This window comes from Zonotrichia albicollis, chromosome 4 (genome assembly GCF_047830755.1).
Source record: "Zonotrichia albicollis isolate bZonAlb1 chromosome 4, bZonAlb1.hap1, whole genome shotgun sequence".
NCBI classification, from domain to species: Eukaryota; Metazoa; Chordata; class Aves; order Passeriformes; family Passerellidae; genus Zonotrichia; species Zonotrichia albicollis.
The window spans coordinates 69,596,549-69,616,552 of record NC_133822.1 but is presented as its reverse complement, the minus strand read 5'-3'; the positions used below and the strand labels follow the sequence as shown (position 1 = coordinate 69,616,552).

At 42.6% G+C, this 20,004-nt stretch overlaps 1 protein-coding gene across 1 annotated transcript in view; it reads right to left on the bottom strand.

Annotated features, from left to right (window-relative positions):
- LAMB4 (laminin subunit beta 4) overlaps positions 1-20,004 on the bottom strand; it is a 43,083-nt gene that overhangs the window by 5,966 nt on the left and 17,113 nt on the right. The window contains exons 16-30 of the mRNA XM_074540038.1: positions 19,533-19,718; positions 18,245-18,366; positions 17,446-17,566; positions 16,344-16,521; positions 14,827-14,970; positions 13,894-14,125; positions 11,757-11,914; positions 10,024-10,248; positions 8,715-8,935; positions 7,475-7,571; positions 6,765-7,140; positions 6,258-6,418; positions 2,934-3,139; positions 1,849-2,052; positions 96-240 (exon numbers count right to left, since the gene is read on the bottom strand). Of these exons, the coding sequence (XP_074396139.1) occupies positions 96-240; positions 1,849-2,052; positions 2,934-3,139; positions 6,258-6,418; positions 6,765-7,140; positions 7,475-7,571; positions 8,715-8,935; positions 10,024-10,248; positions 11,757-11,914; positions 13,894-14,125; positions 14,827-14,970; positions 16,344-16,521; positions 17,446-17,566; positions 18,245-18,366; positions 19,533-19,718 (2,776 nt within the window). The remainder of the gene's footprint in view (positions 1-95; positions 241-1,848; positions 2,053-2,933; positions 3,140-6,257; positions 6,419-6,764; positions 7,141-7,474; positions 7,572-8,714; positions 8,936-10,023; positions 10,249-11,756; positions 11,915-13,893; positions 14,126-14,826; positions 14,971-16,343; positions 16,522-17,445; positions 17,567-18,244; positions 18,367-19,532; positions 19,719-20,004) is intronic.

Sequence of the window (20,004 nt, the reverse complement as noted above, 5' to 3'; positions counted from 1 at the left end):
ATACACAGCTAGATCATCTTCTGGCTATCCATTATGCTGTGTTATATTGGAATATATTTATGAGAAATTAGTCAAAAAGAACATTGCATATTTACCTAACAAGAAGACTTTCACTTTTTGGATGAACTCCTTAGTGATCTCTCCATCAGCTTCAATTTGATTGATAGCTGTCTCCAGTTGCCCATTAAATCGTGACCCTTTCAGTTTGCTGTCTTCTGCCATTTTTCTAATGCTTTTAACCTGGAAATATTGTTAGAAACAGCAGTGCCATTTTCTGGAGGTTATCTGCCACTGCTTTGAAAGCTGGGCTCTGACACAAAGGTAATTTTGATCCAAGCTTCAGCTGGAATCACTTGATGTGGCTTTGAAAAGTAGTAGGAGACCTCTTTGGGGAACTCCAGAAGCTGCTACATCCTGGGCTTCATCTGGCCTCAGAAAAAGCCTAAATCAAGCATTTTTTCCTCTCTGCAACCACTGCTAAACCACAGCTCCCTCCTGTTTCTAAAAACAAATACTGACAGTTATTGCAGTACTGTAGCTTGTCAGTGATCAGATTCAGATCTGATTACAGAAAATGTGATTTCATTTGTCATTTCACATTGGACTTGCTGTTAAAAAACAGCTGAAGAGGTGTCTCGGTTTGGAAAGACAGGAGTCTGCTAAGGAAGGCAGGAGCCTCCCTGAAATGGAGAATGTAAACCCTCCCCACCCTCTGAATTGCTATAAATTTTAACAAGAGGACACAAGGAAAGTAGAGTTCAAGGCTTGTCTTTAAAAGTTACGTTTTGCCACTAAATTAGTATTCTTGATAATTTAAATGAGAACTTCAGACTAATTATCAAATTCCAACAATATTTTACTTTGGTAGGGGCTTTGCCTTCCAGAATGGCCCAGGTACCTCTGTGGTCTGCAGAGAGGAGAGATCTGATCTTTCCCCATGCAACGAGAAAAATGCTGATGTTTTTATTTCTGAAACGGCTCAGAATAGCTCACTCAGGTTACCACGGGGGTGCCTGAGGCTTGTGCCCCCCAGGCGATGTCCCGGCAGCCCGGCAGCGCTCAGGGCTCGGTGCTGCCCCCATTGCTCATTTCCAGCCTGGCTGGCTGGGATGCAGCCGAGGGCATTTTAAAGAGGGGAAATGGATGCCCAGGCATCCTGCAGGGACGGGACAAAGCCACAGCAGAATGTCATTTCTGCTGGAAATGTGCTTTGCCTATAACTGGAACAGGCATCATCTCTGACTGTTAATAGGAACAAACTCCTTACTGCTGCTTTGGGATTTGTCTGTTTTGTTTCCTTGGCATACGTTGCATTGGCCACACTTTGCTTGAATTATTTTTCACTGCTACTGTGCAGTATAGTCAACTAATTGATGCCCTCCTAAACATTACTGGGGGCAGAAAAGCTTCATCTTGAAATTATTTTCCAAAGGAATTTATTGGCAAGCATAAGAGTAGTAGGAAGTTGTATAAATAGAGCTTAACACCATGCACAGCAGTAATCCCATTGCAATAAGCATGTCAGGCTACTGACAAATGGTGCCATTTGAATCTTTCCCAGTAAAAATTTAGACAATTCTAGCCTGAAACCACCTACTCCCATAGAAACCATGGCACCATGACTTTTGAAATCAGCAGCTATGAGGAAGAAGATCTAGATAAAGCCAATCTCCTGGTGGGGCTGACACCTGGTACTGAATCATGATAGGTCTGTGATGCTGGGATAGAGTCCATCACTATGTCACCACTCTTTGTCCAAAGAGCAGGTGAGTTTTTGTAGATTTGTGACCTCCCAAATCTCATCCTCCATCAATTTCACTGAACAAATGTAGGTTTGATATACAGCACCTGATTCGCAGGTTCCTGTAGCTGAGCAGTCAAGTTATTCAGCATCACAGCAGTCTCCTCAGCTTTCCTGAAGGCCTCAGAGGAGAGAGGAAGAGCTCCACTGCAGTCTGGGCCACCACACTGCCTCAGTCCACGACTGTCCTGGCACAAAGCTCCTCCACAGGCTGCTGTGGCACATGGCTGGTCTCCTGGAACACCACAGATCTGCAAGAAGGAAGATGCTTATGTCAGGACTCCTCTGGGGGCCTGAGATACACTCCTGAGGGAAGGAAGATGTTTGACATCATGTGAACAGTGACTATAGGATAGGATATTCCCCAAGACACAGCATCTGGTCTATATAAGGATGGGTATCACTGCCAGGCACAGGTCCCTCTGCCCTGATTTGAAGGATGCAATGGCAGCCCATGGCTCTGAGCATCCTTGCAGGAGCCATTTGTTAGGCTCCAAGTGATGTACTGAGACCCTTGCTTTGCTCTTCTTTAGCAAAAGGGCTGAAACCTTTCCCTAACTATATCCAGCCCATGGGTCAATGGCTTCTTCTAAAGGATCCAGGTAACCTCTGACAGAACAAGGTGCTGTGTCTAGTCCTCCATGTATTTTGACACAGATATGGAACCTATAGGCTTAGGTGGATGATCTCTTCCAGATTTGTCATGAATTGGTACTATCAGGTATTTACTGCTGCCCTACAGAAGAGCAGAAATCCCCTTCTTTCCCAGAGGTGACACAAAGGATATCTGAGCACTCTCCATCCACTCCAGGACAAAGTCACTCTGGTTAGTTTAACTTACTCATGGAGGAGGTTTGCCTTAATCTTTCTGAAATTACTCTGATGACCCCTTGAGACTAGAGAGTGCTTGAACAGTTCCTTGTCCTGGGAACAATGGCTTCCAGAAGGATGGAAATAACTACAGCTGAGAAGTGCAGTTGTTCTGTGATTGGCTGTGGCAAGGAAGTGCCATTTTCCAGACTTAAAAATGCATGTAAGCACCCTTTTAAAAGAAAACCTACTACAACATTAAAAAAAGGTTTTTTGGTTTTTAGGGGTTTTTTAACTTGCATTCAAAATCCACAGCACCTACCTTTTCATTCAGGTTTTGGATGTCAGGGCTTTTGATCATTCTGAGCTGTTGCAGCACACTGCTTGTGTTAAAGACCTGATGGTCCAACATAGCGAGGGCGTCCTTCCTGGTGTACTCTGAGTGTCTTACAGCAGGGGTTGTCCCCCTGGTCCTCTGCTCTGCCAGCAATGACACTTCAGAGTGTTTCCTAATGTTGCTGATGGCCTCTGTACCAACAGAAATTGGGTTTAGTACCAACTGCATTTGGTTGCATTCAGTTTGTGCATTTGCTTGAATCCTGGATAATTGCTGAGTGACAGGTGATTCACTGGTGTTTAATTTGGGAAGCAGGGAAGGGCAGGAACTGTCTTTTCCTCAGCCAAGCCTTTTAATCCTTTACTTATCCAGTTGCCAAATAGAAATAGTTATCAATGGTCATAAAACCTGCTAAACTAGATGAAAAAATGGTGGATCCTGTGTCATTCACAGGATGCCAAGGTGTTTGACAAGGCAACAGAATAGTTAGAAGTATGAAGGAGATCCCATTATTGACACTAACTGCTACAGATCTGCATTCATCAGTAGCTCATGCATTGCTGCCATTGTTAATTGATAAAAGGTCCTGACATTTATTATGTTTTAGGCAGGAAAACTCTTCCTGCCAATTGTCATTAAATGATCAGCTGCCTGATTGAGTCAGGAAAATAACCATCCTTTCTGCTCAGCATAGCACCCAAGAGTTAAGTGGTCTGCTAGAGTGAGACCAAAATTCATGTTACAAATGGGAATATATGAGGGCTTTTTTGTCTCTGGAAAATCCAGTTTCAGGATTGATGAATTAAAAAAAAAGCACTTCCGTGATAAGCTAATAGGCCAGGCTAAAAATGCTTTCCAGCAAGAGTCTTGTTTGGTTAGTGAAAGCTTTTCCTTAAGTAGGCTCAAAAGGGTTGGAGAATATTCCATTTTTTGCAAATTAATAGCCTGAGAAAAGGATTCAGGCCCTTTGCAACACACATAATTTAAAGCTGTTACTGCTGCTGTTGAGGTTTCCCAGGTCTCCAGAGAGCCCAGATTTGTGCCCACATTCCTAGGCAGAAATGTGTCCAGAGCCAGAATTGATGTGTCAGCAGTGAAAAAGCATTAGAGGTCTCTGATTAACATCTCTCTTTGTGCTGGTAACTGACTCAGTTAAGAGTTGAAGTCAAAGACAAGACACTCAAAGTCCTGCATGCTTTGATTCAGGCTCTAAAGCCCTTGGCTGTGCTTTGATTGAAGCTGAACAATGTTTAGCTATAATGTGGAACCAGGGCTATTTATTTATCTTGTCATTCTTGGAAACAATATACAGTTTAAAGCTAGCTCTTAATACAAAATACCTGGCAAGGGATTGCTGTAACTCCTCATCTAAGCCAGAGATTTTTTTCTGCGCAACAATTCCATTGCAGGAATATTTCACAGTGGTTCAGCTCTCCATTAAATGGCCTAAATGCATTTTCCACATTTGGTTTTTGATGGAGCTGTAGAGATTCCAAGTTCCTTTACATTAAACACAGTGTCTTAGCACAGGCTTGATTTACAACCTAGGAAGCTTCTCTCACTGGGTTACTGCACTTCAGCTGCTGCAAAGGCAGGGGCCAATGCTGGAAACCCATAATTTAATGAGATCTCATAGACTGCAAACATTCTTTTAAGGGCACTTGCATCTTTGTTTTTCCAGTGGTTTTAATTTATCATTAGATATTGATATTTCCAGGTCATCTAGCTGAACGTGTGCCTGTGAGGAGGACTCCAGCTCCTGATCCTCTGCACAGAGACACAGGCAGGAGCTCATTCTCTGTGTGTGTCTAGGGCACGAGTGCCAGATGTGCCCCAGATGGTGAATCTGCCCCAGCAAAAAGGAGAGGAAAAAGCACAGCCATATATAGGGTATGCTGCTGGTCTGAAAGGAAGATGGGCTGAGGAGCCAGCCTCTCTCCTGGGTATCAGAAAAGCTGTTTATCTTGAGGGAAATGTTATTTTTGTGCTATTATACGCTTGGTAGCAGAACCAATGAATATTTGTGGCCTTGATAGGAAATTCATCTTAAATTCAAGGTCTTCCCCTCCCCACACTCCCATGAGCTTTTTATAGGGCTGTTTATCTGTCTCCAGAGGCCAAAAGATTAAGTGGGTTTGGAATGTGACCAGAGAGCACCATGGATGCTTCAGCTCTGTGTCCACTGGCCTCCCTGGGATTTATTGTTTCTTTGCCTTTCTGTCTTTCTGTCTGTGCAAGGCTCAGTTGAATTGAGAAGTGGAGCCTGGGAGAGCTCTGCTGGCTGCTTGCAGAGGAGCTGCCCAGGGGGCTGCCAAATGCAACAGGGCACAGGAGCCCTAAACCTTTGTTAATCCCTCTTTTCCTCTCTCCCATTCCCTCCGCTTCGCATTTTGTTGACTTTTCCTTCCTTTTTCCTTTGTTTTTATTTAAAAAACAAACAAACAAAAAACAAACCAAAAAAATTTTAAAAACCAAAACAAAACCCCAACTTGCCTGGGCCAAGTTTTTCTTGCCTGAATGAAACAGAGGAACTGTAAGTGGGAGTGCATTGCTTGTGTCTTCTGTGGTGAGCACCCTGTCTTCTGGGGGTTCATATCCCGGCATCCATGTCTTTGAAGAGGATTCTGCTGACCATCTCCTGCCACTGTGGGTGGTGTAGCATCTGTCCAAGATCCCTGCCTGATATAGCCCCATTTTTCTCCAGAAACCAGCGTGGGACATCATCATTACAGTTATTAGCAGCTGATGGACCCTATACTTAGCTCAAACACAGAGGATGTAATTCTTTCAAAAATGCCAAGGAGCTCAGTTCTGCTTTCACATTTTTTGATGATGGAGAGCTACTTCTGTCCCACATAAAGTCAAGTATTTTCCCATGAGAACACTAGGAGGCTGCACTATGACACAATGCTTTAATTAAATAAACTGTTCCTGTACAAGATTCTTTTAGTATTCCTATGAGCAAAAGGAGTCAGATGTGGTGGGGGACTCCTTTGCTGTTCCATTGCATGTGAGTCTGTACTCTGAAACTGGGTTTCTTTTATATCCTGATGTAAGCATTTGGATTTATGAGACTCTTGACTGATGTGACCCTGGCACATGCATCTGAAATTTGGGATGCCAGAAATCCCAGCATTTTAAGACAAAAGAGAATTTGGAAAGTCAGTGTAAAATGTTATTATTGTCAACATTTTTGTGCTACCATAGGAAGTGAAAGGATCTTTTGAAATGTTGTATGGTTTAATGATGAGAAAGCATTCCAAAATTTTAGGGAAAATGTCCACCCATTTTAATTCATTGCTGACTTACCTTTGAAGTTCAAGTACTGAAAACTTTGATGCAGACGTATTTTTTGTTGTAGAAGTTCAAACACTAGGTTGGCTTCTTCTACTATATCTTTTATGCTCTTGTTAAGGTCAGGAAAGTCAAAGGGTGAACTGTGAAGGGGATCCATCTGTGCAACTTTTTGTCTGAAGGGGATAAGACAGTTATGCAGAAGTCAGACCAGATTGTTCTTAAACTAGAACCGAGTTACACAACATTTTAGAGGGCAAGAGATACATTTATAAATAAGCAAAACCATTTAATTATATAGCTCATTTAGAAAACCTTTAGTATTAACTAGAAAATTCCAGCATTTATGTATGTCTTTATGGTTAGGTATATATTAAGGATTATTTTGTTCATAGATCTATTGAAAACAGTGACTCAGTAGACCAGCATCTGTGTGCTAATCAGAAGTGGGATGGCTGGTGGAGTCTGGGGGAAGACAGTTTCTCAGCTAAGGGATTTTTCCAGGAGCAACCTAGCCCTTACTGAAGATAGCCCTGAAAATCCCTGATGCCTGAAAGGGCCTCCAGTGAAAGGACAGGATGTCTCAGAATGCGTTCAGTTTCAGAAATGGCATCTTCAAAGGCCTTGAAGCGCATGTCACAGCTGGGCATTCGTCCTCCTTTATCTTCCAGCTTTGCTGCAAACCTCATTAAGCCCTGCACAGTCTGAGCAAGAGCAGCAATTTCAGCATCCCACTGATCAAAACAAAGATGGCACTGAGGGCAGGAGGGAAAGTCCTTCCCAAAGCCGCGGGCGCACTGGTCGCAGAGCCGGCCGGTGACACCAGCCCGGCAGTTACACGCGCCCGTGGCTTTGTCACACGTGGGCTGGCGGGTCCCCTCCAGGTTACACTCACATGCTGCAAGAAAGGAACAGCAGGTTACATCCAGTTGCTCCTTTTCTGTGGGATTAATGCATGAAAAAGACACTTTTCAAGATAATAAAAGCAAAGCAGTGTTTGAGTTAGAGCAAGGTGGACTGCACAGTAGTGGCTCTTCTTCATCTCCAACTTCCATCTTGAACATTTAAATAAAAATATAGATAAATAATATAAACACTTGTCCATCTCATACACACAAACATATGAAAGGCTGTTTCTCTACACAAATGCCCTGTTTCCTCTGTGAATATAAAAGGTAAGCCTTTATGTCAAGGCAATTTCTAATCCAGTTGTCCCACGCAAAAATACTTACAAACACAATGCATCTGGGGATTGCCAAAGTAGTTTTCCTCACATTCATTACAGTATCTTCCACTGTAACCTGGCTTACATGGGCACTGGCCTGTAAGCTGTAAAGACAGATAGGGTTGAATAACTTCCAGCAGAGCCATAGGGCTGGATATACATTATTGCAGCTGTACAAGAGCTGCAGCAACACTGTTTGCTCACAGTCTTTGAACACCATGGTTTACACAGTAATGGCCCAGCTTTTCTAGCTTTCTCCTGAAGATCCTGAAAACAAAATGCACTCTGAGAAATGGCTTTGTCTTATTAATGTTGGAGATTTTGTATGATCCAATCTACTGATGCTGTTTGAGAACTCATCCTGTGACAATGATCTGAGAGGATTCTTTTCCTTTGCAAAATAATTATTTTTTATTTTTGCTAGATCTAAGAACTTTCACCTTAAACTTCACAATACATCAATTGTAACTGAAAACCTTGAGGATATGTTATGCACGTTGCCCTAGAAAAAATATTTTGAAATTCAGCTATTAAATTAGACTCCAGGGAATTACAACTCTGATAACCGCTAGTAGTTCTTTGAAGTCAAGAACTAAATTCGCTATAAAAAATAATAAATCTACTGAATGAACTGGAACAAACAGAGAGCATATTGAAAAAAAATGTGCAAGTACATCAGCAAGATTTGAGGATAAGCTTCTGGTGCTCTGAAGTCAATGGCAGAATTGCTGTTGACTCCATGGGACCACAATTTCACCTCTCTGTTCTGAAATGCTGTTTAATTTTTTCTACATTCTAGCCCTGAAATGTGCACAGGAATTAAAGATGAGAAAAGGTACTCTAGTAGTACAATATATGAGGCTTGATTAATGCAATGGCCACAGCTGCTACTTTATGAAAATAAACACTTAAAAAATACTCATCAGACTCTTGGGTCCAAGCTTGGATTTCCTTTTTCCCTATATGCATAGTTATGAGGCAGCTTTTTCCTGTGACATCTTTTTACAATGTATTTCTAAGATCCACTTGACAAAAAAACATGCAAAGAGAAATTGCTAAGCCTCATTATCAGAACAACACTTTTGATTTAATGACTCACAGTGTGATTGCACCAACTACAAACTTCCAAAGAATTTTTTGGTTTTAGGGAATATGACAAAAAAGCGATCTTCATTTATAAGAGGGTCCCCACTTTGCCCTGTCAAAACACCAGCACCTTGGTTTCTGGAAAACAGTAATTTTCTTGCCTGGTTGCACTGGTTGCTTTGGGAGTTTTTTGGGTCACAGTCACAGGTCTGACATCCTTTTCCACTGGCCAGGCCCCAGTAGCCAGAGGCACACTGGTCACACGTGGCACCCAGCACATTGGGCAGGCAGGGACAAGCTCCTGTGGCTGGGTCACACAGGCAGGCTGTGTCCCCCCCCGGGCACATGGCAGGCTGAACACCTGCCAGATTGCACCTGCAGCCTGGAAAAAGAGGGACAATTACTACAGCAGACAGAAACACAGACAGCTGATGGACAGTCAGAGATGGATATAAAGCTTTGCTTTATGTTTGAACATGTTTCATCTCATACACATTACCTGTCTTTCTGTAATAACTTATATATGGCTTTGAGAAAACTTTCTGTGAATGTTCAACCCTTTTAATACAGGCACAGAAAATGAAGGCTCAGTGAATTCTGAATCTTATTAGAATGCAATGTTAAATATGTTGGGTAAGGATAAGTTGATTTACAGTAGGCATTATCCAGTGTGGGAATCTTCAGTCAGCCAAGTAAGATAAGAAGCCCTTCCAGTGAGAAGCCAAAAGTCTTACTTAACAATTTCTTACAGACATCTTCCAAGAATGAACAAGGGATAGGCTTGGACTGTATTTTAGAGATTCCCAGAAAAATTGTTTTTGACTATACTTATAGTTATCTTGGCCATAAAAATTACATCCTCAGGCACATCTGTGAAAATTAGTTTAGAGAAAAACTGGGAAGAAGTTTGTGCCTTGCTTTTCCTTACACTCCTACTCTTCTGTTCAAAGTGCTGAGTTACTGATGTGTCCTCATGGAATCTATTCAATAGCCTGAATGCTCTCACTCTAGCCACTTAATGAAAACAACTGGTAAGGCAGGAAGTTCAGCAAGGGATCATCTGGTTAACTGAGCTCTAACTGAGCTTAGCTGGCATCAGCCAGCAACATGGATAAACAATTATCACTGATTCCTTTACTTTTGATTCCTTTCTGAATAAGCTGAATGCACATTTATTTTTCTAACAGAGAGTACTGCTTTCATTTCACAAATAGCATTTCCTAGGAGTGATATTCAGTATGAGAGTTAGTGAGACTTGGATGACAAAAGAATTTAATAGATGCTATATTCAGTTATTTGCATCATTGATATATTTATATTTAGTAGATAGAGAAATATATTTGTGATTCTTATATTTTGCTCTATTTATCTTTAGTTTTGTCCTCCCTCCAAGGTCTAGCCTTTCCCTATAGCCTATTTATTAAAATCATTTTCTTGGTAGTAAAACACAGTTGCAGTGCTGTTACTTACTTTGACAGCTTTGATTGAGGGCTGAGCCAAAATAACCTGGTTTGCAGAACTGGCAGTTTTCTCCATGGGTGTTGTGTAAACACTTGGTGCATTCCCCAGTGACCCTGTTACAAGACTCTGGGTCTGTCAAATCAATGTTGTTATTGCAGGGACATGGTGCACAGTCAAGCCCAGGGCTGCTGGGGTTATTGTAGAACCCACTAGGACACTTGTCACACTGATTGCCTGTCAGAGGAAGGTAAAAATATTGCTGGCTGATGGAATTCAAGTGAAACATGTGATTTCCAGTAATATTATTAAAAAATTCAGACTGTCTGTTCAAATGCACATTTCCAGTGAAAAATATCCACCTGAGATCATTGTCCTTTAATTCTCCGAACAGTTTAAATTATTTCTTCCCCACTGAAATCTGATGCTAAGACACCCTTCTCATCCCAAATTGTTTATACCAAGAAAGTCCTTTCAGCAGGAGCAATTCAGTGCCCCATCTTTTAACACCTCCAAACACCTTTTTCCATCAAAGTCCATTCAATGGCAGTAGTCAGGGTTAGCCACATTTGCAGGATTTTCTTTGGCCCTTCAAGCAGCATTGGAGAGTGGGGGGTACCCAGGAGTTCAGATGAGCTCTGATGCTCTGTCCTTGCTGGCATTGTAACTAGTACTGCATTCTGTCTCAATGCCTGCCCTGATCTGGGTGCAGCCTCTGCATCTCAGAAACCATTCTGGGCAGACTGGTGTTTCTGAAACCACATCCACTGGATCACCCTCAGCCAAGGACTCTCCTCCTTCACTGTGCTCCTCAGGACCCAGAGTCTTTCTCAATCTCTGAGAAAGTGAGACCACTGCTACAAAGATGACCAAGTCTTGATGGAAAGGAGCAGGAGCAATAAAGTCCAAAACTGAAGAGTGCAGTGATTTTTGAGGACAGAAGTCCCCTGGGTGAACACCAACATGAATAATTTTGACCCTACAGCAATTACTCAAGCAAAACCAATCTTGACTTATAAAGAAACCTTGCCTAAGTAAAGATGATAGCATTGGTTTAATTTTCAGCAGTGATTCCCATTAAGCTTTGCTTCCACCAGAGGAGATCTTTCTAATGCCCAAGGGAAGGGAAATATCTTCAGCTTTCCCTTCAGGAATTCGGCCTAAGTCAATATGATCTTAGGAAATGAGGAATCAGTTTGCTGCAAAAATATCTGCATTTCATACAGCTGAGAGCAGAAACCCCATTTCTAAAATGACTATTTGAACCATGAAGCAGTCACTTTAAGGGATAATGTCAAAGAGTTTCCTCTATATGGAGAAAGACTTTCTCTGATTAGGAAATCTTATCAGCTCTTTTTGATACTCTAATCATTCCCATTTGGGCTTGCAATGCTTCTTTTTCAGAGGTAACAAGCAACTGCAGTTCTCCCCCCCTCTCCCCACCTGATCAGTGTAATACCCCTAGAAAGGAGGAGATTTCCAGAGAGTGATATCAGAACAATAAATGAATTCACTGTATCCACATAGGTGAACCTCTTTTGAAAACACTAACTGCACAATTCCCATTCTTCCTAGTCATAACTTAGCCACATAATTTCAGTAAACTCGACTGCTAACTCTTCTTAGATGTTTTATTAGCATTACCTCATTGTCATTTCTGAACACTTGAGAGGTGGAGGATGATAATTTTTTTCTCTTACATTAATTTAACTAGTATCAAAACCAGTCTTTATTTTGCTTCATACCTGAATATCCCTCGAGACAATTACAGACAAGCTGTGCAGACTGGGAGTCCTGGTAACAGGAATGTGCAAAATACCTATTGCTTGTAGGTGGCCCTGGGCACATGCATGGGTGGCAGGGCTCTCCATCCAGAGGGTTTCCATAGTAGCCATCCATGCACCTGCCAAAGCAGTCAACACAAAGCAGGACAAATTGTCAAGTGCTCCATGCAGGTGAATCAATTTACATGTATATATGGAATTTAATATTCCAGATCATTGTAATGCTATCTCCATCAATTGGTAGGGACATATCAAGATTCAAATGTGTTCTAAAATGGAAAGTCAGAATGGCATTCTCAAAATCTGAAGTAAAAAGAAAAAGACATATGTTTTCCTTTCAAGAAATGTTTGTGAGGACTTTCACCTACTCTGGAAGAATTTTAAACTGAATGATTATTGTTATTATCTGTTTTTGCAAGACAATCCATATGCACAATCCAGTCTTCATAGAAACTGAGTAAGGTCACAATGCCCTTGAAGAACACAAAAGAAGAAGAAGGTCTCAGAAGCAGACAGTTCAGGATGTAAAGGCAGACAAAAAAACCACAGCGAGACGCGTGAAGAAGAAAAACTAACAAAAATTAACTGAAAGCTTAAAATGAGCACAGAAGAATTTAACCAATCATGTATTAGCTTGAGGAGTGAACAGTAGAACACAGTATAAATATAGCTTGCTTTTTGCAATCAATTGGCTTCATTTGATCACATTGATTATGGCATGATGTCCCATTCCGGATCCTCTGCAGATTATGATATGGCATATCACACATGCTCTGCATAGGCAGCTAAAAGCTGCCATAGAAAAATTCTGTATATTTACCTATCAGCCATATATTCATCTATTTCCATCCAGACACACACACAGAGTGGTTGGCATGACAGTAAAATGTGCTGGCACAGGCAAAAAAGCAATGATTCCTCAAGAGTACTCAGAGAATACTGCATATTTTAGATGCAACATATGTATTGAGCCATGCTGTGTCTGACATGTTCTGCAAACCTAATGGCTCCTTCGAGGTGCTGGTGGCTGTGCTGTTACCCAAACTGGTGGGAGCTTTTGGGGCTCCCTGAGGGTTCAACCACCCTGCACACCACCTCTGTCTCTGCATCCCAACTCCCCTCAGTCCTGCAGCTGCAGCAAAAACAACACAGAGGCTTCTGGAGCAACCTCAGTCTTTGATCTGTTCTACTATGCCAAATGGGAACACAGCTCTCCATATGTACACAGGCAAGGCTAAAATACTTGGCTACCTGATTATCCTTCCTGAGACTCTCCCTGGAGTCTGGAGATCCTGCAAAGCCACAGGGCAAAAAGTATTTCAGTCTCCCATTTTTAATCTGTTTGCCATCTACACATAGAACATCCAAACACTGTATTGTCTAAAACCACTGCAGGAAAAGCTCAACAGGTTTCATGAGGGAAACCTCTTAAAAATTAATGACAAGGCATAGTCCAGCCAAACCAAACGAAACAAACCTAATTTCGATGTCCATGTTGAACTGTGATACTGCTGCCAGTGTACAAAACAAAAAAGAGGAGCAGTGCTCTGAATGCAGCTGGAACATGTGAGAAAAGTAATTTTCTGGTGACATGGAACTAACATGACCAGCAAAGAGGGCACATTTACTTAAACTCCTTGAAGGTAATTGCAGGAATTAAAATGAGTATTCAGCAGAATATTCAGCCTCTTGGCTAGCCTCGTGCTGAATTTTAAATTTGAAAGCTGGCAATTTGGAACCTGGCAGGAGTCAGTTTATCCCACACACGGTGCTTTGTGCTTGTCTCCAAGTACATGGTGCCGTGGTGTCCATGTCTCAAATGCCTGCTGCAATGCTGGGTGCATGCCCTGCCTGCAGTGCACCCACAGGCATTGCATGCACATTCCCACATGCACTAGGCAATAGTAATGAAATAGGTACCTGACATTCAGCAATTTCATGTTTACAGGCCAATGACCTGTTAAGTGTTCTGCAAACCTGGGGTAATGGCTCAGTGACCTGTTAAGGTCATTGATGCATTTGCAGGCCCCCGACTAGACCGGCACTGTGCAGACCAGCGGTGTGTGTGGGAGCCTTGCAGCAGCGCCCACGGACTGACCTCTCGCAGCGGCTCCCGGCGGTGAAGCCGCGGCATTCGAGGCACTCTCCGGTCCGAGGGTCGCACAGCTCCGCGTGGCCATTGCAGGGGCAGGGGCGGCAGTGGGGAAAGCCGAAGTAGCCGGGCAGGCAGCGGCTGCAGCGCTGGCCATCCACGGCCGGGCGGCAGGAGCACTGCCCCGTCACCTGGTCACACAGCGCGCTCAGCGAGCCTTGCGGGTGGCACTCGCACGCTGGAAAACACCAAAGCAAAGCTGCGCCCTTAAAGCCTTCCTGCTGTGAAGAAAATTAATTTACAAACAGTAGGAGTTTATGTCCAAAAGGGAGACAGAGGAGTCCTTTCTGGCTTTATTCGAATAAAGGGACAGGCTATGGGACATTCCCCTGAGATCTCTCACATTTTTAGTATACACAGCCTCCCTTTTATCCTAATTTCCCGGCTGCATTTCCCTCTCTCTTTCCCCATTAGCTAAAGTACTTGAGAGGTACAGACTCTCCGACACGCCTGATGCCAAAGATTTCCCTCTAATGTATAACACTCCCTCTTAATTTTTAATTCTTACAGAATTTAGGAGTTTTTCTTCCCCATTGTTTCTTTCATCTCTCAATGTCTAATTTCGTTTATCAGCAAACCTAAAGTTTATTTGTAAAAGCAAATATCTGTTTCCATTGATCAATCAGTAGAATCCTTCCCATTGTTTCTTTTATCTCCTAGTGCTAGTTTTATCTACCAGCAGACCCACAGCTTGTTTGTAAAGACAAATCTGCTATTCCTCTCACTGCCAACCCATCTCATTGCTGCTCAAAGGCAGCAGGGATGGAAAATTTGTTATTAGAGGGAACATTTTTAATATTGCTTCACATATAATTCAGGATTCAAAGCCCTGAGACATTGGGGTGGTCCTGGCAGCGGTGCTGGCTGCAGGGCACTCACCGTAGCAGCCATGGAAGCCGAAGCCGTAGCTGCCCGCAGAGCAGGTGTCACAGCAGCGTCCCACGACGTTGGCTTTGCACTGACACTGCCCCCCCAGCTTACTACAGCTGGCATTCAGCGACCCTTGGGGATTGCACTTGCATGCTGGCAAGGGGAAAGAAAATCAAAACAGGTTTGGTTGTCAAGGAGTTTTACTGCTCTCATCAGCTTGCAGGTTTCACCCTTTAAAATAGGTAGGAAAGAGTTTGATTATGCTTCTCAGGAGTTCACTAAACTGATGATGCCATAGTTTAGATCATTTGATGGTGTAGCACCAACGGTGATGGTATATCAGGCACCAGCACAAGTCTTGATGCTGCAGTTGCCACATTCAAGGCACTGCCTTCAGCACACATTTGGGGTATGACAGAAAAGGAGTAGCAAAGCATAGATCCAGACAGAGCCATCCTGAAGTCTAGAAAAATTTGCTATAAATCTGCATCTAGCTGAAGCATTGGACATAACCTGCAAGCTGTATTTAGTCTGCATCTGTGTACTGTTTGTTTCCTTCAGGACACCTTGGATTAACTTGTTGGGTGAAGATGCTCCACTAACCCCCAGAGGATGTTTGCCCAGGATGCCCTGGAAAGCACTAGAAAACCAAAGTGCCACATTTCATTGGGAGAATCTTGTCACTTTAGGAATCAGGCCAATAGGAAGTTATCACAGCCTAAGCCTAAATGAGGGGTTCACAGGTTGCACAGCTGTAACCTCATTGCCTGATATTAGAGTGAGGCATCAGTGCTAAAAATTGTCCAATCCAAGCAGATGCTATCACTTTGGAGGGAATGCTGCTAAAGAAGCTGCAGAGATTGCTGCCTGGAAAGAAGCTGGCCACCAAAGTTGCCCAGAAAGGCCCCTCCTGTTACTGGAAGTGCAGAGAAATTCTATTTCTCTGGGCCAAATACTTGGGAAATTCCCTGAGCTACTGAGCCCAGCTAATGGCAGATCCAGGAAGCTGCCTAGGAATTTCAAACCCCACCTGCTGCTGCCTTCTTGCTGGAATATCTTCAAGGTATACCTGGTGAATCTCTTCCAGTACACCAACTTATGTACCATCATGCCTGTAATCTTACCAAGGCATTCAGCTGGCCTACAGCATCTAGAGAGAGGGCTTTGAAATTTCTCTGTCATTTAACAGCAGCCAGAAAAGAAGGAACATTACTGCCTTGGCCCTATGGTAAAGGCATCTGATTCAAATGTTTTTCAGAAGACACAAAAACACTGCCATGGTCCCTCTCATGCTGCTCATGAAGCCCATCAGGAGTGATGAATTCTGAGATTCATGCCACCAAGAGGTGTTTGCAGCCCATGCAGGATTCAGCGGGATATACCCTGCACATCCATAGATATCACATGCTGGCCAGCTTCACTTCTACACCACTGCAGGCTCAGAGCTCTACAGTCTACATACCCTACAAACCCAAGGGAAAGCCAGCAACTGCCCAAAAGAGCTGCCTGTGCAGGCTGGTCCTCACCGACGGCGCCGTTGTGGATTCGGGCTGACAGGCTCGCTATGAGCCGCGCGCACGCCTCGGGCAGGACGTGGGGCCCAACTTCAGATGCAATCTCAATGCAGTGATACTTCTGGTACTCATCTAAATCCTTTTCACTGCAGAAGTTCTCCACAGATCCAATTCTGGGAATAAGTCCAAGCTTTGTCATTAAGAGAGAAAAGAAAATATTTTTGCTTAGATATATTGAAAACCAGAATTTCCCACATTCTCCTAATGTGCTTTTCATTGGAACGACAGAGGCCTGGAGCATTGGGTTTCCAAATCTGCAGTTGTGCCATTCTGTCATCTAAATTCACATTTATTCTCAAGGTCTAAACATTCCCTGAGTTCTTCAAATAAGAGAGACTGTGTTTAAAAAAATAAAATTATAATAAGACCTCTGATATATGCTCAGAGCTGGTCTTGCTATGCTGTGTTAGTGACTCCAAAAGCAGTGTCTGGCCAAAATTTTTACTTGTATTACTGTGATAGGGAAAAATCAGCTGAAGGTTCTATGTCCAAGTATAGCCAGCCCTTGCCAGGTCCAGTTCCACAGGAATAATAAGAGAAATAGACCTAAAAATATTTTTCAAGAGAAGGACCCAAAACTAACACCCAGTTCCTGACTTGATGGAAACTTGCAAAATATCTGGAACTGATTCCCAGGAAGTACAAGACTAATTTTACTTTTCCAATATAATCCTTAAAAATATCCATGACTCAAACAAATTAGAGATATTTAAAAAAACCTAAGTGATGAGGAGCTGTACAAATTTATGTCCATAGCCCACAGCATCTTATCAGCACATACATATGGACTGTATTCATAATCAATGAGCAACAGATAGAGAAACATGCAATGTATGCAACAAGTATGACTTGTATTGCTCCATGAAAATTTAACCAGATACAATTCTGCCTTTCCATGCAAAAATATGCACTGTTTGCATAATGGAGAAAAACAGAAGCTGAATTTCTATTAAAACACACTATACCTTATTTAAAAATACTTCTAATAAGTCTGTAAAAAAAATAGCACTGTGTAGAAATACAACCTCAAGGGACTTGTGACAGAACTACTCACTGAGTCAATCAAGATGAATGATTTTGCCTTTTTGTCAGAGGCAGAGGGCTGGGAAAAATACACATCCACAAAATATTCTGTTCCGGGCTCCAGGCAGACTGGGGTTTGCAGAATTGCAATCCTGTTTAGCAGAAATGAAGCACAGTTATAGCCAGGAGTCAGGACAAGGCAAGTTTACTGAATGTTGTGAGCTCTCCCTTCCCTCTGTGCCTGCAAACTGATGCCTGCAGCCTGGAGCAAGCCCTGCTGCTGTGAGGAGCACACCCAGCCCCATGCTTGCAGGCTTTGGGAAAGCTGCAGGACTTCTGCCAGATGATTCTCTAAGTGCAATTTAAACTGAGGAGATTAAACTGAAAATGGCAGGTTTTACTGCTTCTAGCAAGGGGGTTTGCAACTCACTGTTCATATTCATCCTTTCCTGTCCCTCTTTGATCAAGACATTGGTCACATCCTCTTAGCTTCTCTCTATTCTTTACACAGATCCAAGCTGAAAAGCTGGTTTTGAAAGTAGACTAGGACAGTGAGTTTAAGTCAATATTTCCTTTCCATTCTGATCTTCACCAGAGCAACCAACCTTAGCTGAATCTCAGGCTGCTCTCCTGGGTTTGGCAAATGTTTGCCAGATTGGGGCATCACACTCTTCCTTAGACCCTCTGTAGCATTGTGGTGTGCCAGCAACAGAAAAGGCCCCACATGTGTTTCTGATATTCCCACTATCCCACACGTGTTGCTCTGCAGTGCTTCAGTAAACGATTTGTACACAGAAGATCTACAGGCAAAAAGACAGCAACAGTCAGACCTCTTTGAAGCTGGGAGAGGCAGCTCTTGTGGCTCCTGTGAAAAGACCTTGTTTTTGCAGTGTTGATCTGACAAGATACCAGCAGGCTGGATGGCAACTCTTGCAAGCCAGTCTTCCAAGATCTATAAACAAAAGACAAAAATTCTGGCTATATTTTGTATCTGAAAAACCTGCTTTCTCTTTGCAAGTGTTAATGAAAGCCATCTGAATCGCTGCACACTGCAGTGAAAAGACAGACTTTCTCTTTATTCTTTACAGCACTGAAAAACAATGTTATTGTGAAAAATTCATTGTATTTGCAATAGATAATGAAAAGCAGAGACGGAAATGGGACCTCAGCTGGTTCAAATGGAAACAGCTCTGTTAGAGTCATTGGAGCTGTTTCTTTTCTTAGCACAGTGTTTTTCTGGAGATATCCTTCATTAGCTGCCTTCTCACACATCTAATAAGAAATAGTAAACATAAAAGACTTTGTATCAAATGTATTTAAAACCCGACTCTTCAATCCTTAGACAGAAAAAGCTAGCCCACTGAAAAAATTGTTCCAATGTTTTAAAACACTGGGAGATTGTTTTGCCTCAGAGTGCTAGTCAGAGAACAGAACACAATAGACAACAGGAAAATCTTGAGGTGTGGGACTGTCCCAGAGAATTGCAAAAGAGTAAGGAGTATACAAAAGCTGGTACCAATAAAACACTTGCGTGTGTTTTTGAAGACATGGGTAAGGACCTGAGTTTAACCAGATTCAGATTAACAGATTTCCCTAGACATGCCATCATCATTAAGAAATCTTCTCCAGGCAAAAAATAGTAATTTTTGCTATTTTCCTACAATTTTCACACATTTCAGAGTCCAGATGGAACAACTGGGAAGCAGGATGCCTGCCTGGATAAATATCTGTGCAGATGACTCCTGCCTGTACACACTTTACTGCCCAAAAAACCCAGCTAGGAATACAGGATGCTTGTCTAAAAGGATCTGCATTTTCCATGTGTTTGATTTTTGAGTAATAGCCTAGTCCAAGTAAAGCTGCCAAAAGAGAAATACTCAGAAGATGAAATTTTGGCCCATGCTTAGAAAACACTTTTAGTGCTGATTTTTCATATTTGAGTGGAAAGGGTTAAGGGGGTCACTGGAGAACATGTTGGTTGGTAAGGCAATTTGTTACTGGATGAAAAACCAAGCAATTTTAATTTTTGATATAAAGAATAGGACAAGTTGCTCATCCTAGTATTCATAATATTGCACCTATCACAACACCACAAGACGCACAAGACATGACAAGTACCTCAGGCTCATAGCGAACGGTGATATCAAAGTCCATGGCAAAGGGAACGTTGCTGATGGCAAATCTGAGCCCAGCCCCGCTGGGGACGCGGGCGAAGCCGTGCCCTGTCCAGGTGACAGCCCGGCCAGCGCTGGGTGGCCGGAACACCACGGCCAGATCCGGGTCCTGTCCAAACTGCATCGCACCCTGCAGAGACACACTGGCATCTTCAACAACACACAGAGTCAAATTACAACTGAAACAAAGTCGGAAAAAAGAAAGGAAATATTTTTGCCGCATTTTTACTTATTTTAGTAATCAGTCTCATTTTCCAAACAAGCTTGAGATTGACAGTCAAAGAACTCTCCCAAAGGTAGGATATTTAGGGACACATGTAAAGGAAAGATTCCTATAACTTTGCAGCTACAGCAATAAGAGAGACTAGAATAATCCACTCACCTCTGAATATTTGGCATCTCCAAACATTCACATT